Source organism: Pagrus major, chromosome 8 (genome assembly GCF_040436345.1).
Source record: "Pagrus major chromosome 8, Pma_NU_1.0".
In the NCBI taxonomy this organism is placed as follows: domain Eukaryota; kingdom Metazoa; phylum Chordata; class Actinopteri; order Spariformes; family Sparidae; genus Pagrus; species Pagrus major.
The window spans coordinates 11,960,767-11,976,166 of record NC_133222.1 but is presented as its reverse complement, the minus strand read 5'-3'; the positions used below and the strand labels follow the sequence as shown (position 1 = coordinate 11,976,166).

At 39.1% G+C, this 15,400-nt stretch overlaps 3 protein-coding genes across 7 annotated transcripts; 2 read left to right on the top strand and 1 right to left on the bottom strand.

The window, feature by feature from the left end:
- Positions 1-904: 904 nt before the first annotated feature.
- On the top strand, positions 905-3,701 carry snapc5 (small nuclear RNA activating complex, polypeptide 5). 2 transcript variants are annotated; one of them, XM_073471507.1, is made up of 4 exons: positions 905-1,026; positions 1,528-1,655; positions 1,759-1,839; positions 3,081-3,701. In XM_073471507.1, the coding sequence occupies exons 2-4, from the start codon at positions 1,566-1,568 to the stop codon at positions 3,276-3,278; spliced, it is 369 nt and encodes a 122-aa protein (XP_073327608.1). In that variant the 5' UTR covers positions 905-1,026; positions 1,528-1,565; the 3' UTR covers positions 3,279-3,701. The 2 variants fall into 2 exon arrangements, with proteins under 2 accessions (XP_073327608.1, XP_073327609.1); XM_073471508.1 differs by having other exon boundaries at positions 1,512-1,655.
- Positions 3,702-5,977: 2,276 nt separating this feature from the next.
- On the top strand, positions 5,978-10,160 carry lctlb (lactase-like b). 3 transcript variants are annotated; one of them, XM_073471504.1, is made up of 9 exons: positions 5,978-6,067; positions 6,168-6,263; positions 6,361-6,415; positions 6,498-6,659; positions 6,739-7,016; positions 7,136-7,262; positions 8,577-8,776; positions 8,913-8,976; positions 10,045-10,160. In XM_073471504.1, exons 1-9 carry the CDS (start codon positions 5,978-5,980, stop codon positions 10,158-10,160), a joined length of 1,188 nt encoding a protein of 395 aa, XP_073327605.1. The 3 variants fall into 3 exon arrangements, with proteins under 3 accessions (XP_073327605.1, XP_073327606.1, XP_073327607.1); XM_073471505.1 differs by lacking the exons at positions 8,577-8,776; positions 8,913-8,976; XM_073471506.1 differs by lacking the exons at positions 6,168-6,263; positions 8,577-8,776; positions 8,913-8,976.
- Positions 10,161-10,225: 65 nt separating this feature from the next.
- Positions 10,226-15,268, bottom strand: zwilch (zwilch kinetochore protein). 2 transcript variants are annotated; one of them, XM_073472326.1, is made up of 18 exons: positions 15,077-15,268; positions 14,833-14,875; positions 14,634-14,726; positions 14,099-14,247; positions 13,785-13,975; positions 13,565-13,644; positions 13,333-13,488; positions 13,150-13,221; positions 12,966-13,059; positions 12,820-12,872; positions 12,624-12,726; positions 12,435-12,514; positions 12,187-12,343; positions 12,011-12,039; positions 11,777-11,913; positions 11,585-11,680; positions 10,946-11,061; positions 10,226-10,834 (listed from the first exon to the last, which is right to left on the bottom strand). In XM_073472326.1, exons 1-18 carry the CDS (start codon positions 15,124-15,126, stop codon positions 10,746-10,748), a joined length of 1,788 nt encoding a protein of 595 aa, XP_073328427.1. In that variant the 5' UTR covers positions 15,127-15,268; the 3' UTR covers positions 10,226-10,745. The 2 variants fall into 2 exon arrangements, with proteins under 2 accessions (XP_073328427.1, XP_073328425.1); XM_073472324.1 differs by having other exon boundaries at positions 10,650-10,834; positions 13,333-13,497; positions 15,077-15,219.
- Between the last annotated feature and the right edge of the window lie 132 nt (positions 15,269-15,400).

Genomic DNA, 15,400 nt, shown 5'->3' with positions numbered 1-15,400 from the left:
ATTTGCCTTCCAATAGTGTGACCCTTGTGTTTTATGGGGGAGACTAACACCATGAACTACATTTGTTACAAATTAGGCTTCCTGGTGCTGTAAAGTTGACACCTGCCACTTCAAAACTTTCTTCGGAAAAGAGGAGGGCCATTGATAACCGACGAGAAAGAAATAGCTGCATTAATACGCCTTAATTAGCTGGGCTAGCTAACTCACATCCACCTGTTCAAACTGACTACAGGCGAAACAAAGACAGCCTTATTGAATAATTGCTGTGTTTGTTAACACAATTGAATGTAGATACTCATTTAAAGTACATTAGAAAAACACCGCTAGGTTTTCTTACCGTCCAAATGCCACATTTTCTTCAAATAATTATCACACAATCTGGTTTTAACCCCAAAGGGAAAGGCAGCCATTTCCGCCGTTGGAACACAAGATGGCGCCAGACTCAAGGCTCCGCCACTTATAATGCCGTCTTCAGGTGCTTCCCGTAAATTTGGCATTTTGGCTTATATGAATTGTGGATTCTGTCAATAAATAGACTGCAATTAATTGACACAATGAACACCGCAACAAAAGTATGATAAATAGCCGACTTTTAAAATCAACGCAATGTAAAAATGCCATTTTTCTCCTATAACTTTTCTTATAAACGGGCCTATGGACATTTTAACAGATAATGAACTTCACTGTCAGACATTCTCAGTAATGACTTACACATTGCTGCACCATGTGTAACAGTATTTGCTCTGATCACAAATATATACAGTGTATCTGTGTGATCTGACTTTCCTATTTGACACATCGGTCGTTCCCGAGACAAGAATGTGAGATTCCCTACAGCAAGTAAATATACCATAAGCCCGGATATGACCGCATAACCACAGGACCCAAACTTTAGCTAGTAGCAGTGAACTGTAGCACAACAGCTAATCTATCAATATCACAATAAAAGCTGTAGCAAGCACGTTATCTTGTGTATCACCGATTTCGACGTCGACATGGAGCTGTAGGCAGGCTATATTAACAGAGGTAATAGTCTTAATCTTGGTTTCACTCTTTCATGTGCGGAAATAAACTGTCAATATGGGTTAGCGCTACTTAGCCAAATTGTTTTTTTCCGTAGCTAGCAGTAACAATACAATCTATTGAACTCTTCATTTATCATAATCTCTGAAGAATGATGTGTGATAGAAGCACTACTATATTGCACCATTAGATACTTAAGTTTAGCGGACTACAGAGATGATGAATTGTTATTATTGTCAAATTAAATCTACATTGGTGTGACAGGGTGAAATTGCAAAATTTCCCCGTCATATTTCACATAGTTGGGACTAGCATACTTGTAAGACTTCACAATGAGTTTAGTGAAGATATTTGCTGTCCAACATAAGAGAAAAGGATCAAACATTTCGATATTTCGGTTGAAAACGTTGCCACCCTCATTGCCTTTGTAATCAACATAAAGTCAGACATGATGTTGATGATGATGATGATGATGATGAGATGTGCAGATCTCTTCTCTCTCAGTGTTGAGGAATGGTCTGACTGCAGCAGTACCAGTAAAGATGCACAGCCGTCTGCAGGAGTTGAAGAAGGAAGAGGAGACTCTCCTCAAAATCAAAGTCATGTTACAAGACCAGCTGAACAGGCTGAAGGTGTGTGTGAGAGAGAGAGTTCACAATATTGAGTCTATTGGCATTTGTGTCTACATTTAAGGTACCTGTGCTTTATATGTTATGTATTTACTCTGTGTTTCAGTTTGAAGAAGGAGCCTTGAAATCTATTATTAATGCCCAAACAGAAGAAGGAGCATCTCAGTGCTTTTCCCCAGAAACTGAGGTAAATCACTTCTTAAATTCTCAGAGGTCACAATGTGTCATATGAAGATAATCTCAATAATGTTATCGTTTGTGTTTGTTGATTAATTCACTCTTTAGTTGGTTTGTCGAAATTGAGGATCAGATGTTTTCAATACACTACTGTACTTTACTGTGACTGTCTGGCTAGAGATGTCACAGATTGCAGGCCTGCATTACCTCACTGATTAAATCCACACTTGAACCAGCTTACTCTGAGTAACAGGGTGAAAACAAGAAATTGGTTAACATATTTATACTTTACAACCCCAGTTTACATACCGTGCAACTGAGATAGATAGATAGATAGATAGATAGATAGATAGATAGATAGATAGATAACTATGAGATATACAGTATATAGGTAAGTAATCAATTATGTTTCTCTAAAAGTTTACAGTGCACATGAAGGCACTGACTCAAACATTGTTGTTGTTTTAATGACTTTATTTTAATTTCCAAAACACGCACAAACACACACACACACACACACACACACACACAGTATATAGCCTTTTTAGGGAGGCTTGTTTTTGTCATCCAGGGGTTCAGAGAAACAAAAATATGTGTAAATAATAGAATATATGCTTTGTTTACTTCACTGAACATCTTTTGCTTTCTTTGAGAATGTTATAAATGGTTTACTTTGTCTTGTCTTGACAATCTGATTTAGAAACAACCCTTCTTCCTGCTGCCAATGTACTATACAAGTCCACTAACATTTCATTAAACATGAACCAAGAGACATGATCATGATTAGACTGAGACAGTTTTTTACTAAGATTGCTTCAGATTACTTATAAGGCACAACCAGGTTTGCCTATAAAAAGTTAGAACTACAAGAGCAATAGGTGCTTATTTAAAAAAAAGAAATCAGACATGATACTGCAGGGACAAACCAAATGCATAATTTAAGATGGCTTTAGGCCATTTTTCCAGCATGACTTCATTATTCCAAAACTGAAGTTACATCTAAAAAATGCATTTCCACAAACTTTGTAAAGAGGTCATTGTGTGAGTTCCAGCCAGTCGTTCACTTCCACTCAAACTTGGGCTTTTTTTGTATCTTCTTCACTGTAATGAAAATAGAACTCCCCAGACTTTAAAAAGCTATGAAAATGGGTCGTATAAAGTGCTGTCTTGCACAATTAGTTTGCAATTTTTAAGATTTATTTTAAAAGGAGTCAACAGGTATATGTTTATTGTGTGTCTTAATTGTTACAGGTACATATTAACCTTGACGATGAGAGTGAGATCAATCGAACCAAACTGCTACTGAATGCTGCTGTAGATTGCGATATGGAGGAGGAGGAGGAAGATGAGGAGGAGGAAGACGAAGAGGATGATGATGATGATGATGAAGAAGATGATAATGAGCTGGAGTTTGTGCCTGAGGAGGATGAGGACAATGAGGATTACTGAGGTTCTCAGTGTTTCATGGGGCTGCAACATTTGCACCAATGAGAAGAACCACATGTAAACGGACGTCTGTTGATTTGTTCACCTGTTTTGTACTATCACTTAGGAGGTTTAATTTATTTGGATGGAGTGAGTAACAGTTACAGTGTAATGATGTGTGGTGCTAACAGTATCCTCTCCTTTGCCTGATTTAAGGCAAGTCATCCAGATTTCATGTTAGAATTGAATTCCTGTGTCAAATTTTGTGAGAAATGTCTCACTGAAATGCAGTAAGACAGTGTTATTAGGTGCTTTTAGCTTATTACAAATATTGTGCATTTTGAGGATTAGCATTAAAATGTATGGCTGGGCCATATAAGAGGAAAGTGTGTATGCATATGTAAGAAATGATAAACGTAAGCACAAAATAAAATGTTTTGCATAGGGTTCACTTGACTGATTTTTACTATGTACACTTCTAGTTTTACCCATGCACTACACATGTAATGAAGGTTTACTTATGAGCAATAAGAAGATAAATCCTTGTTTTAGTTTTCTTAATACCTATGTAAAAGTGTCCTAACCTGACCCAGGCAAATGGGTAATGCAGTGCAAACACTTTCCACTCGCAAACCATTCAGCATTTTCTAAACAGCTAAAACAATACAGTGCGCCTCACAATAAGGCCAGCTTTCACACTGACAGCCGGGACAGCTCTGGAGAAGGGTGGTGCTACAACAGGCGTACAATAGAGACTGCACCAATAGATATATACGGCTTTCTACATGGTCCGCTGTTCCAGGAGGGCTCCCATTCACAGAGGCTTCAGCACACACACCTGATGCAAATGAATTCTTCATAAGGTACACAGGTAATTAGACATCTTATTCAGTACATTTGCTTTGTGAATTTAATTTTATCTAGCGATGGTTATGGATTTTGCACTTGTGAGTTAATTATTTGTAGGAGGAATACTAAAACAAAATTGCTTAAGGGAGAAAATCATACATCTGAGGGAAAACAAAGGCTAACAATAAGTGTTAACAATTGCAGGAAAATGAAAATTTTTAGGCTCTTTGTCCAAACTTTTATCATATTTCTGATTTAAGATCATCATAGTGCAATGCCTTCACTTTTGCATTAAATGATAAATCCTATGTATCCAACTGATTGCAGGCTTGTCAGATCATAGAACTGAAATGTGTCATGATGCTCCTGAACAGCTGGAATTTAAATTATTTACAAAGATTATTTATTTATTTCTTAGAAATGTGACCAATCAAATCTGGACATGAACCATGAACATTTAACAAACAGTACTCTTTTCCTCCTAAATATCAAATGAGGTTATGGAAGTTGCCATATACACATTTATTCTATGTGTGTGCACCCACTGTCATGTGATTGTGCACAGTAAATATATCAACCTCTCTAACATTAACTTTGCTTACAGAGGTAAAACCACAGTTTGTATGGGATGTGTCTGCCTCAGCAAGATGAGCTCACACTCCATTGAGTTTGAAAAGGGGGTATTTGGCTCTGCATTAGGGATGCGGGACCTCCCGTAGTCCATCGCATTGGATGCTTTCAAACTGTTAAATGATAGTTTATTGTGATTATATCAAAACTTTGTTACTAATATTTTCGGAAAAGACAGTTGTAAACGTGTGTGTGTGTGTGTGTGTGATTAAGTATTGAGTTGTTATTGTGATTAAGTTGTGATGCTGATTGGTTCTCATCTGTGTGCAGACATCAGTAAGGGACTGGAGTAGAACCAGACAGTGACTGTGCTGCAGGCTCAGGAGTACCATGCTGCCCCGCTGTGCATTCAGTGTGTGCCATGTGCTTGTGTTGGTGCTGTGTCTGTCTTCGGCTGAGGACTTCGACTGGACAAAGAACGACCACGGCTCCTTCTATTATGGCACTTTTCCAGCTGGTAAATACATGATGTTGCAGTTTAATAATTGGTGGTATCCTTCCTCAAAAACTGGTCAACTACTTGAGAGCTGAATGGTTGTGTCTTTGCTAGGATTTTCGTGGGGTGCCGGCAGTTCAGCCTATCAGACCGAAGGAGCCTGGGACAAAGATGGAAAAGGACTGAGCATCTGGGACGTGTTCAGTCACAAGAAAGGAAAAATCCAACAAAATGACACCGGGGATTCCTCTTGTGAGGGCTACCACAAAGTCAAGGTGAGGTGAACAGCTGTGGTGTGTCTGAGAGATAAGGAGAAAACAGAAAGGGGTCAAAGGAGATCAAAATATTTCACTCCATTGTCTGTCTGCATGTGTGTTGTACAGGATGATGTTTCTTTGATGAAGGAGCTGAAGCTTAATCACTATCGCTTCTCCATATCCTGGCCAAGAATCATCCCCACCGGCATAAAGTGTGAGTAACTGCTGCTAATTCAAGCCTTTTGAACCTGAAGTGACATGTATGATTGAATTAATTGCTAAAGCTGAGGAGTCATGTGCACTTTGATACCATTTGCAGCTGACCATATAAATGAAAAAGGATTACAGTACTATGACGAACTCATCAACCACCTGCTGGAGAGCAAGATCACTCCTATTGTTACTCTGTATCACTGGGACCTTCCACAGGTTGGTATACAAAATACCGATAATCCTTAACCTCAGCCTTTACTATTCTTCTTACTCGGTGACTGTATTCTTTGCTTTTCCAGGTCTTACAAGAGAAATATGGTGGATGGCAGAATATAAGCATGGTCAATCATTTCAATGAATTTGCCAACCTGTGCTTTGAAAGATTTGGCAACCGAGTCAAGTACTGGATCACTTTCAACAATCCATGGGTAGGTTTTACATTCACGCATGCTACATATACATCTTTGGATAAACATGTATTTACCTGTTACTGAAAGTTCTATTATCACACTCCATAATCTGCCTCAGTCTGTCGCAGTTGAAGGATATGAGACAGGTGAGCATGCTCCTGGACTGCGGCTGAGAGGCACAGGGGCCTACAGAGCTGCCCATCACATAATCAAGGTGAGAGATAAAATCTATATTCAGCTATTAAAAACACTTTGCAATTAATGTTCCAATTTGAACTGAAATAATATTCATAACATCTTTTTTTTAATAGGCCCACTCTAAAGTTTGGCACAGCTATGATACACAGTGGAGGGCAAAACAAAAAGGTAACCAAGGCCAAACACTTGAAAGTAACATATTGACTTATTGCCTATCTTAGTGCTGAGAGGTGCTGTTTTACATCTGCAGGTCTTGTTGGCATTTCTCTGTCTGGAGACTGGGGAGAGCCGGTGGATATCACCAACCAGAAAGACATCGAAGCAGCTGAGAGATACGTCCAGTTCTACCTGGGCTGGTTTGCTACACCCATCTTTCATGGAGACTACCCTCAAGTGATGAAAGACTTCGTTGGTAAGATACATTGTTAACAGTTCATCCTGAAGAAATATTTGGGAGTTAACTGATCACTTACTTGTAACTATGTTTACAGGAAGGAAGAGTGTACAACAGGGCCTCGGGACGTCTCGCCTGCCAACATTTTCCCCCCAAGAGAAAAGCTACATCAAGGGGACCTGTGATTTCCTCGGCATCGGCCATTTCACCACCCGCTACATCACCCAAAAGAGCAACCCATCTGGTCGCAGCAGCGGCAGCTACTTCACTGACCGTGACCTGGCTGAGCTGGTAGACCCGCGATGGCCTGATCCTGGGTCTGAGTGGCTCTACTCTGTGCCATGGGGTTTCAGACGTCTACTTAACTTTGTCAAGGTGACCGAACAGACTTGTTGACATCTGTGATTTACCTCAAATGATCTCACCACACTTCAACCGCATTTAAATTACATTAAGAGAACTTGTTGCACATCATATTGTTTTTCCCAATCCAGGCTCAGTATGGGAACCCCATGATTTATGTGACCGAGAACGGAGTCTCTGAGAAGATGTTGTGCACAGAGCTGTGTGATGACTGGAGGATACAGTATTATAAAGACTACATCAATGAGATGCTCAAAGGTGAGCAGTGGTGGTATTATCAGCAAAATGTACCTAAAGGGGCTCTGTGTAACAATTTGTAGCAATTTACATGTATTAATCACTTTATTTTTGTCCATTTGTAAGCAGATTGTAACGTGACATGAAAAATGAGACCCTCCCTGTCTCTCTCAGTTGCCTGTACAAGCCTGTGGATGATTTTTTGAAGTTGTTTAATGCTGTTGGACAGTGGATTACTTTGTGAAGGACTCGGATCAAATAAGGCTTCATACACGTTCTCGAGTGCCTCGCCTCATTGCCTCTTCACTCCGCTAACAGAGAGAAACAGTCGGTAACGTTAGTTTGGAAATGGAGTCCGCCGTCCATAAACTAATCGACCAACACAACACAGTTCATGTTCAAGCACAACACAAAAGTTCCACAGAGCCCCTTTAAAGTATCAGAAGTTAAAGTACTCATCATGCAGAATGGCTCATTCAACAGTGTTGTTATTATATAATATTACACCATTATGTTTTTATCACTAACAAACACAACTAAGAGGATTTTAATGTTGTAGTTTATCAATGTGGAGCCAATTTTAGATGCTTTGCATACTACTGGGTGGATAAGTAATATAGTACTGTGTCACATCATTTTAGCCAGCCAGTAACTATAAGTGTAAAATAAATTTAGTGGAGTTTAGTATACAGTGTTTTCCTCTGAAATGAAGCAAAGTAGAAGTATGAAGTAGCATAAAGTAAGTATTCAAAATTGTACTTAGAGGGCAATTCCACAAATTTTATACACTCGGCAGCTTAGTTGCATTGTGGGTAATGTAGTCGATAGGATTAAAAAAGGAGTCCGTGGAATTATAAAGGTGATATCTCTGCTTCTGCAGTATCAGTTTTGATAATTTGTTTTTAAACTATCCCTAATAAGTCTAACAGTGTTAAAAGAGTGCATGCTAGACCAGTGGACTGTTTTTCAAAAGCTGGTGCCCACATTACCCACAATGCAATTTAGCCACAGAGTGCCATCACTGGAGGCAATTCATTAGATTACATGCAGCTTCCTATGGAGCCTCAAAAGGCTATATAATAAAGTTTATTATATTACTTTACTATATAACTTATTTCACATATGCAGTAGTACTCCCTAAGACCTGTGAACACACTTTAATGTGTATTTAATGTATAAACTTGGTGGTTACCCTTTTAGTACAGTACTTCAGTGAATGTACTTACTTTTCACAACTGAAGGTGAATGAACTCATAAGCACCTGTGCATTTCTAATGTTTGGTAATTAGGAGAAATGAAGTTTAATCTGACTCTGCTCTCTGTGGTGTCACTCAGCTATCAAAGATGGAGCTAATGTGAAGGGCTACACTGCGTGGTCCCTGCTGGACAAGTTTGAGTGGGATGAAGGCTACTCCGAGAGGTTCGGCTTGTACTATGTGGACTTCAGGAACAAAAACAAGCCTCGCTATCCCAAAGCTTCTGTTCAGTTTTACAAACGCATCATCAGCTCCAATGGATTTCCCAATCAGAGAGAGGTACAAAGCCCTGCTTCTGCTCCTCCCCAGACAGACTTTTCAGATACTGAATGACTGAATGAAAACATTAAGATTAATTAGTCAATGCTTAAAATAATTCAGTGATGATGTGTGATTGCACTGTAAACCCCCACAGGTTGAGAACTGGAGGAGGAAGGCTGTTGAGACCTGCTCTTCTAGTAACCAGCTCCTCGCTGCAGGTCAGTTTGTCAAAACCATCCCTGACCATGTTTATCAGTGATCAGATGTGAACAACTAGCTGGGGTAAACAAATAAAGATTCTGACCCAAATAACAAAAAACATACCTATAGTTTTTAAATGCCAATAAATCCAGAATTATAATTTGACTTTATTGTATGTTGCTGTTCTTAAAACACCTCAGAAAACACATGAGCAAATTATTAGTTTAATAAGAATGATGGAAATATAAAACTCTGAAGAAAATCTCTAACAGAATATCTGAGATATCTTCTTTGTTTGCCCCTCCAGCTAGAAGAAAATCCAAGGAACATGCAGAAATGCCAAAGGTTTGGCCAGTGCATGATGAAGTTTAGAACTTGAGGGTATATGTCTTCCATTAATGTCATTTTTGTTGTGGTTGCTTTGTGGTTGTGTGGTTTTAAATCTAACAGAATTAAGCCTCTGCCGTTTAACACAAAAATGTGTGCAACTGCGTCTTCATTTATCTGGTGTGCTTAAATCTAATTTGCGACCAAGAACAGCCCTTTTGATTTCACAGCACAGCAGCTTTGATAAAAACTCAGTAAGCATAAGGCTTATCTGTGGACTTGTGCCCACGGGGTATTTCACAAAGCAGGATTATAAAACCAGATAACATGAAACCAGTGAAACTGTCTGTGAGAGATCTGAATTAAATGTAGAAAACTTCAAAACAAGGTTTAAGAACATGATTCACTGGATTTTTAAGTTATCTGGCTATGCTGCAAGAGCTGCTTTCTGAAATATTCCCCAGTAGCTGCATGCAGTTCTCAAAGGGTTAAAGTGCCGTTAATCAACTCTGAGTACTTTCTCTCTTTTTATTAGAGGAACAGCGGAGTACTGCTGCCAATATTCTAAGACTTATACATGGTAAGGAATCACTCATGCTCACTATAAATCAGACAGAGGATGATTTAATAAGAGGGAAAAATGATTAACCCTTTGAGTGCTGTGCTTGAGCATCATTACTCGCTTCATAAGCAGTGTCTGAGCTACATAATGATGCTAGCGAGTTGTTAATGTGTGTGTATGTATGTGTGCTTTGCAGACCCTCTGACCAGCCACATGGAGATGGTAACTGAGATCGTTGTTCCCACTGTGTGCACGCTCTCTATTTTGCTCAGTGCCATCTTCCTCATGTTCCTGCTGCGGAGGCGGAACTAGAAAGGAGCTCTCACTGTGTGCATGTTTACAATCACAAGCACCAACACACAATCACATACAATCTGTAGGTGCATCCTTTCTTTATTGGATCATGTGTGAACATAAATACATTATTTGAACTGAATTTCAAGAGAATTACTGACTTTGTTTAGCCTACAATGATGAACTTAGTACAAGACACTCAAACAGTGTGGATAGCCCTGCAACATTTTTGGATTTTACAATATTGCTGTGGAATATTACCATTGCAAACAGCCCTTGTGGTCTACTGTACTTTGTGTTTTCATTTGGTTACAACTGGGAGCTGTTTGGCAAAATAACTCTTCAAAATCTATTTCGACCTCTATATTGAACAGACGTAAATGCAGCAATTGTGATAAAGACAGCATTACAGAAAATACATACAAAGGCCTGAAATTGTTCTTTTAAAACGTTAGACAAAAATACAGTATATTAACAGCACATCTTATGGTTGTCTGCTATCTGGCTAGTTCTGCCTCAATTTAAAACATGTTAACTGCTGATGAAAGCATCAAAAATGACAATAAACACATCCTTTGTTGTTCAGTTGTGCTCTGTGTAAGTTCATGGAAAGTTGGCGAGACTGCAGCACACCATGGTGGAGAAAAAGGCAGGATCCTCACTGTCCCCATTCACTGTTTCATTTGGGTAATCTGAAGTCAGAAAAATGACAGAAGAAAATGTTACCTCTACTGTATCCTGGGATAGAGGCTACTTGTAACTATATGGCAAGTACTTTATTTGGAGTGGTGCATAACGATCACCTGTGTCAAAGATGACATGATCAACCAGCGGTCTGTCACTCAGCTGTAAGGATGTCCTGACTTCACGAGCACCGTGGCCACTGGACACCTCAACCCCCCACACTACTGGGTGCTCTCTGTGGAATGCACACAAACATGAGGGATGAGACAAACTGTTCAGGGTTCAACTAATGATTACTTTCATATTAATTAAGCTGCTGCTTATTTTCATGATTAATTGTTCTAAAATGTCAAAACAAACAAACAAACAAAAAAACGTTCAACATACAGAGCCCAAATGACGCTATTGCTTCTTTTTACCCAACTGACAGTCCAAACCCCATTTCATTTACTCAGAAATGTTAGAATATGACAAAGAAAAGCAGCAAATCCTTACATTTAAGAAGCTGGAACCAACAAATGTTTGACACTTTTGCTTGAAAACTGATTTTAAAACTGAAATTATCAGATTATTAAAATATTTGCAATTAATCGTTCATTACGGACATCGTACCTTCTGTTTCACCTTTTTGACACTAGCTGAAGCCAATTACTAGCTTGCGCTAAAACATGAATTACAAGACAAACATTTTGATTTTATTTACAGTTTTCTTTGATTTTAATGAAGCAGTTAGTGGGTGAGCTGCATAGGATCCTTACTTCTGGTAGAAATGACTGATGAGCGCAGGTTTGATTTGCAGTTTGAATTCGTGCTTCTCATCATATGGAGACATCTTGTAGTGCTGCAAACATGATCTATGAGAAACACATTTTTTTTTTACTTTACTGTCATCTTCAGAAAAGCACATTTTTGCACATCACACATCACTGGAAAACGCAAAACTGATTTACTGTGTGAGAAGGAAGAGTCGGTCGTAGGGCAAACCCAGGAAAGTGCTGCAGGTCAGGATTATTTCCAGCAGATGGTGCAGTTTCCTGAGTCGGATCACTTGCTCCTGCAGATCGATGTCCGTGCTCAGGTAATAACACTACGGACGGAAAAATATCCAAACTCAGAATACACTAGTTTGATACTCTAATCATTTGAGAGTAGCTGTCATGAAAATAGTTAAAAAATATGCTTACCAAGTGGTTTAGAGTAGTCAGTTCTTCACCTGAGAAAAAAACAGTTGCAAAAAGTTGAATATCAAAGCAGTTTGTGTTTGTGCATATGCAGTAAGGTTAAATATTACTGCAAAGCTTGGAATCATTTAATAGAAATAGAGTTATACAGATATTCAGAGGCATAAAAAGGAGGTTACTGATGAGGTAGTTGATGTAATCCTTTCTCATCTTGTCTAGACCCATCTCTAGCAGCATGTGGACAGGGGTGACGCCTGTGAGAGACACATGACCAATCTGCTCGTGGTAGGACTGCAGGATGAGCTTGCTGAGGGAGCTGCTGCTGTCTCTGTGGATCTGGAGGAAGTGAAACAAAACAGAACTTAACACACAACAAAACTCAACATTTTCTCAGTGATAAAAACTTGACTGAAACATCTTTTCATACCCAGGGTTTGATGTCACCGTATCTTAGAGCTTCAGTGACCAATTTCAGGCAGTCGCTGATGTCTTGATATGAGATCACACCTATGATGAAAAGCAAAATGGAGGAAAACTATTGCTGCTTTCTTTTTGTAAAGATTCAAATTAATCAATCAAATTAACCCTAGTTTCCTGAATAGAGGAATCAACTCACTCTTTCTCATCCGAACCCAAAGCTGCTCCACAAAATCCAAATCGCCTCGTTCCAAGAGAGAGTTGAAAATCGGATTGTCCTTCTCAGACTTCAGCTTTGTGGTCTTTAACAAAAGATGAAGAGGCAAGACAGCTACAACATTTATTCTGAAATGGATTAATCTGTGAAGAGACCCTTGATTTTAACACCATCATACCTCAGCTGGTTTTGCAGCCTGGTCCTGTGGTGTCTTTGCAGTGTTCTGAAGCTCTGAAAAAAGAGTTTGAAAGGAAAGTCATCTTCTTATCTACCTGTTGGCAATGAATCACAGAGAAGATGCAGTGATTTTAATCAAGCAGGTACCTTCTAGGAGGGCCTTGGTCAGATTTACAGCTGATGTGCTTTCCAAAGGTTCCATCCATTCAGTCTCACCAGTTCTCAAACCATCAGCGAGAGTCTAAAATATCATGAAATCTGATAAATGTAGATGTTTATCTGTGTATTGATACTCATGGTCATTTATCTCAGATTACTGTGGGACACAAACCTGAAGAAACTCTAGCTCCCTGTACATCTCGAACATTGGGCTCCTCATTTCCCCACAGGTAACTTTGATATTCTGCATGTGAACAAGAACAAAAAAAAAATGACTTGATTTTGTATTTTAAAATTCAACTTTCTATATATAACTAGTAAGCATTTATGGATGGAGTATGTTTTGAGTGCTTACCAGTATTGCTGTAGAAGACAGGGGTGGGGTCTCAAGGATACTCTCCACATGGCTCCATTTGAAATCCACCGTCACACTACTCTGTGACTTAATCAGGGTGTTTTCAACAACAGTGGAGCCAAACAAGATGAACCGGGCACTGCCTTTAATCGCCATCTGGAAGCACTGACAGCTGTAAGTGAATGACCAACCATTCACACTGACTTACAAGACAAGATGCACACTCACTTACCGAGGATGGATGACACCTTCTCTTGTGCTCTTGTTTTAGCTCATCTAAGGTTATGAGAGATTTTTTGTCGACAGTTGAGCCTAAGAAAATTTAAGTTGGAATGAAACAAAATGACGGAAACATGGACATGACAGGAGCATCAGTTATAAACAAATATTACTACACGGAAAATGTTTCACGTCTGGGTTATTCAAGAGGTGTAAAAAAAATTAAGCTATACCTTTGCAGGTAACAGAGTACAATTTGACACCAGACACTTTATTGCCCATGCAAACTGTTTCAGCTCCGAACCAGGTTGTTCCAGCTGGATCAGACATGTCACACCGCACCCACAGAGGGTGTAAGGCAGGGTTGTTCTCCACAGCTGAAACATTAACATTTTGAGATAATGTGTACCAAGACAGCAACTGCCTGTAAAAAGAGAAAGAAAAAACTACATTTTGATTGTCAGATTAGATACAGTACATGTGTTATACAAGCCTGCTAGCACTCGCTTCATTTGGATGAAGCGTTAAACTTATTAGCATTGATCACCTTGCTTTCATGATTGTGAGAGGCTCTGGTTCCAATTCTGTCTGGAGAGCACTGGTATCATCGTCAGCAGCAGCATAATCATCATCATCATCAGTGCAGTTTGATGTTTCAGTCATTTGTTGATCATCAGGTTCATTTATTTTTGGAACCTTGTGAATTCAAGAAATAAAAACATCCTCCAATGGTGAGCTTTATTGGGAGGTTCTTCATGAGATTGAAGGACATAAATGTATCAACAGGTATCTCGAGTTAGAGTACATCCCTTGCTTTTACAATGGTGCTAGTTGATGGCAACAGAACTGAAATTCAAGGCAAGCGGGGTATACAGATTCCTATTTCAGACAGTAAACTGAATGTGCACCATCCCATAGCAATATTAGTATGTCAAAAAAAGCATAAGCAATTGGTGATGTATCAGAAGAACCATGCACCAAGAAACTTCCTACATTTCTCATTTATCCAATTTACACATCACACAGTAATACTTTTGTAGATTCCTTGAATATTAATGAGTGGCAGCATTAACATTACTCACAGCTTTTTCACAGATGAAGACTGGCTGGTTGCCACAGTACATATTCAGCACAGGGATTCTGTCTCCATAAATCTTTAACATTTGGATATCCTCCTGAAACCCAACAGATAACTTATCAACATCACTGCTTTGCTATAACATAGATAGGCAAGATACATCAAATTGCGACAGATTTGTACTTTAGCTTCAATGAAATCACCTCAAATCTACACGGATCATTGCGTTCCTCATCTTGAAGAGACCTTCGGCCAAACGAGACAGCAAACATTACACAACAGAAATTAACATTACTTCGACAAGATCAGCATCTCGTGGTTATTGAAGTAATCACATGGTGAACATAAGCTAACAGGCTGATAACGCACCCACTGCCTGAAGTTAACTTGATGTTAGCCAAGAAAAGCTACAAATTAGTAACGTAAAGCGTCCAAAAGTAGACTCACCGCAGAATATTATAAAACTCCTTCGCGCTAGATATCACCTTAGAGCCCATTGCAGGACAATATTGAACAAATGTCCTGTCACAGAGCAGACAATGCGGAGAAAATTCAGAAGTTAACAGGTTTTTTTTTTACAGACCGTCGCGGTGAAGTTTTGGCTGCTACTGTTGATATTTTGACAGTCGCGCGCTCACTCAGGCGCTGACGTCACGAGGTCACAGGTCATCGCTTTATCGTTATAAAATTACATATTAGAAATTCATAAACGGAGTCAGGAAAGTGTGTTAATAATATCACCACAAATAAAGTACGAAATGTAAACAAATT

What these genes read in the sequence shown, in the direction of transcription:
- snapc5 (XM_073471507.1), top strand. Translation starts at nt 1,566, where the DNA reads ATGCACAGCCGTCTGCAGGAGTTGAAGAAGGAAGAGGAGACTCTCCTC. An exon ending in ACCAGCTGAACAGGCTGAAG is followed by an intron (nt 1,656 to 1,758) that starts GTGTGTGTGAGA and finishes TCTGTGTTTCAG; the next exon opens with TTTGAAGAAGGAGCCTTGAA. An exon ending in GCTTTTCCCCAGAAACTGAG is followed by an intron (nt 1,840 to 3,080) that starts GTAAATCACTTC and finishes TAATTGTTACAG; the next exon opens with GTACATATTAACCTTGACGA.
- lctlb (XM_073471504.1), top strand. Translation starts at nt 5,978, where the DNA reads ATGGTCAATCATTTCAATGAATTTGCCAACCTGTGCTTTGAAAGATTT. An exon ending in GTGGAGGGCAAAACAAAAAG is followed by an intron (nt 6,416 to 6,497) that starts GTAACCAAGGCC and finishes TTACATCTGCAG; the next exon opens with GTCTTGTTGGCATTTCTCTG. An exon ending in TAACCAGCTCCTCGCTGCAG is followed by an intron (nt 8,977 to 10,044) that starts GTCAGTTTGTCA and finishes TGTGCTTTGCAG; the next exon opens with ACCCTCTGACCAGCCACATG.
- zwilch (XM_073472324.1), bottom strand. Translation starts at nt 15,126, where the DNA reads ATGGGCTCTAAGGTGATATCTAGCGCGAAGGAGTTTTATAATATTCTG. An exon ending in GTACTCTGTTACCTGCAAAG is followed by an intron (nt 13,645 to 13,784) that starts GTATAGCTTAAT and finishes AAATTTTCTTAG; the next exon opens with GCTCAACTGTCGACAAAAAA. An exon ending in TGACTACTCTAAACCACTTG is followed by an intron (nt 11,914 to 12,010) that starts GTAAGCATATTT and finishes TTCCGTCCGTAG; the next exon opens with TGTTATTACCTGAGCACGGA.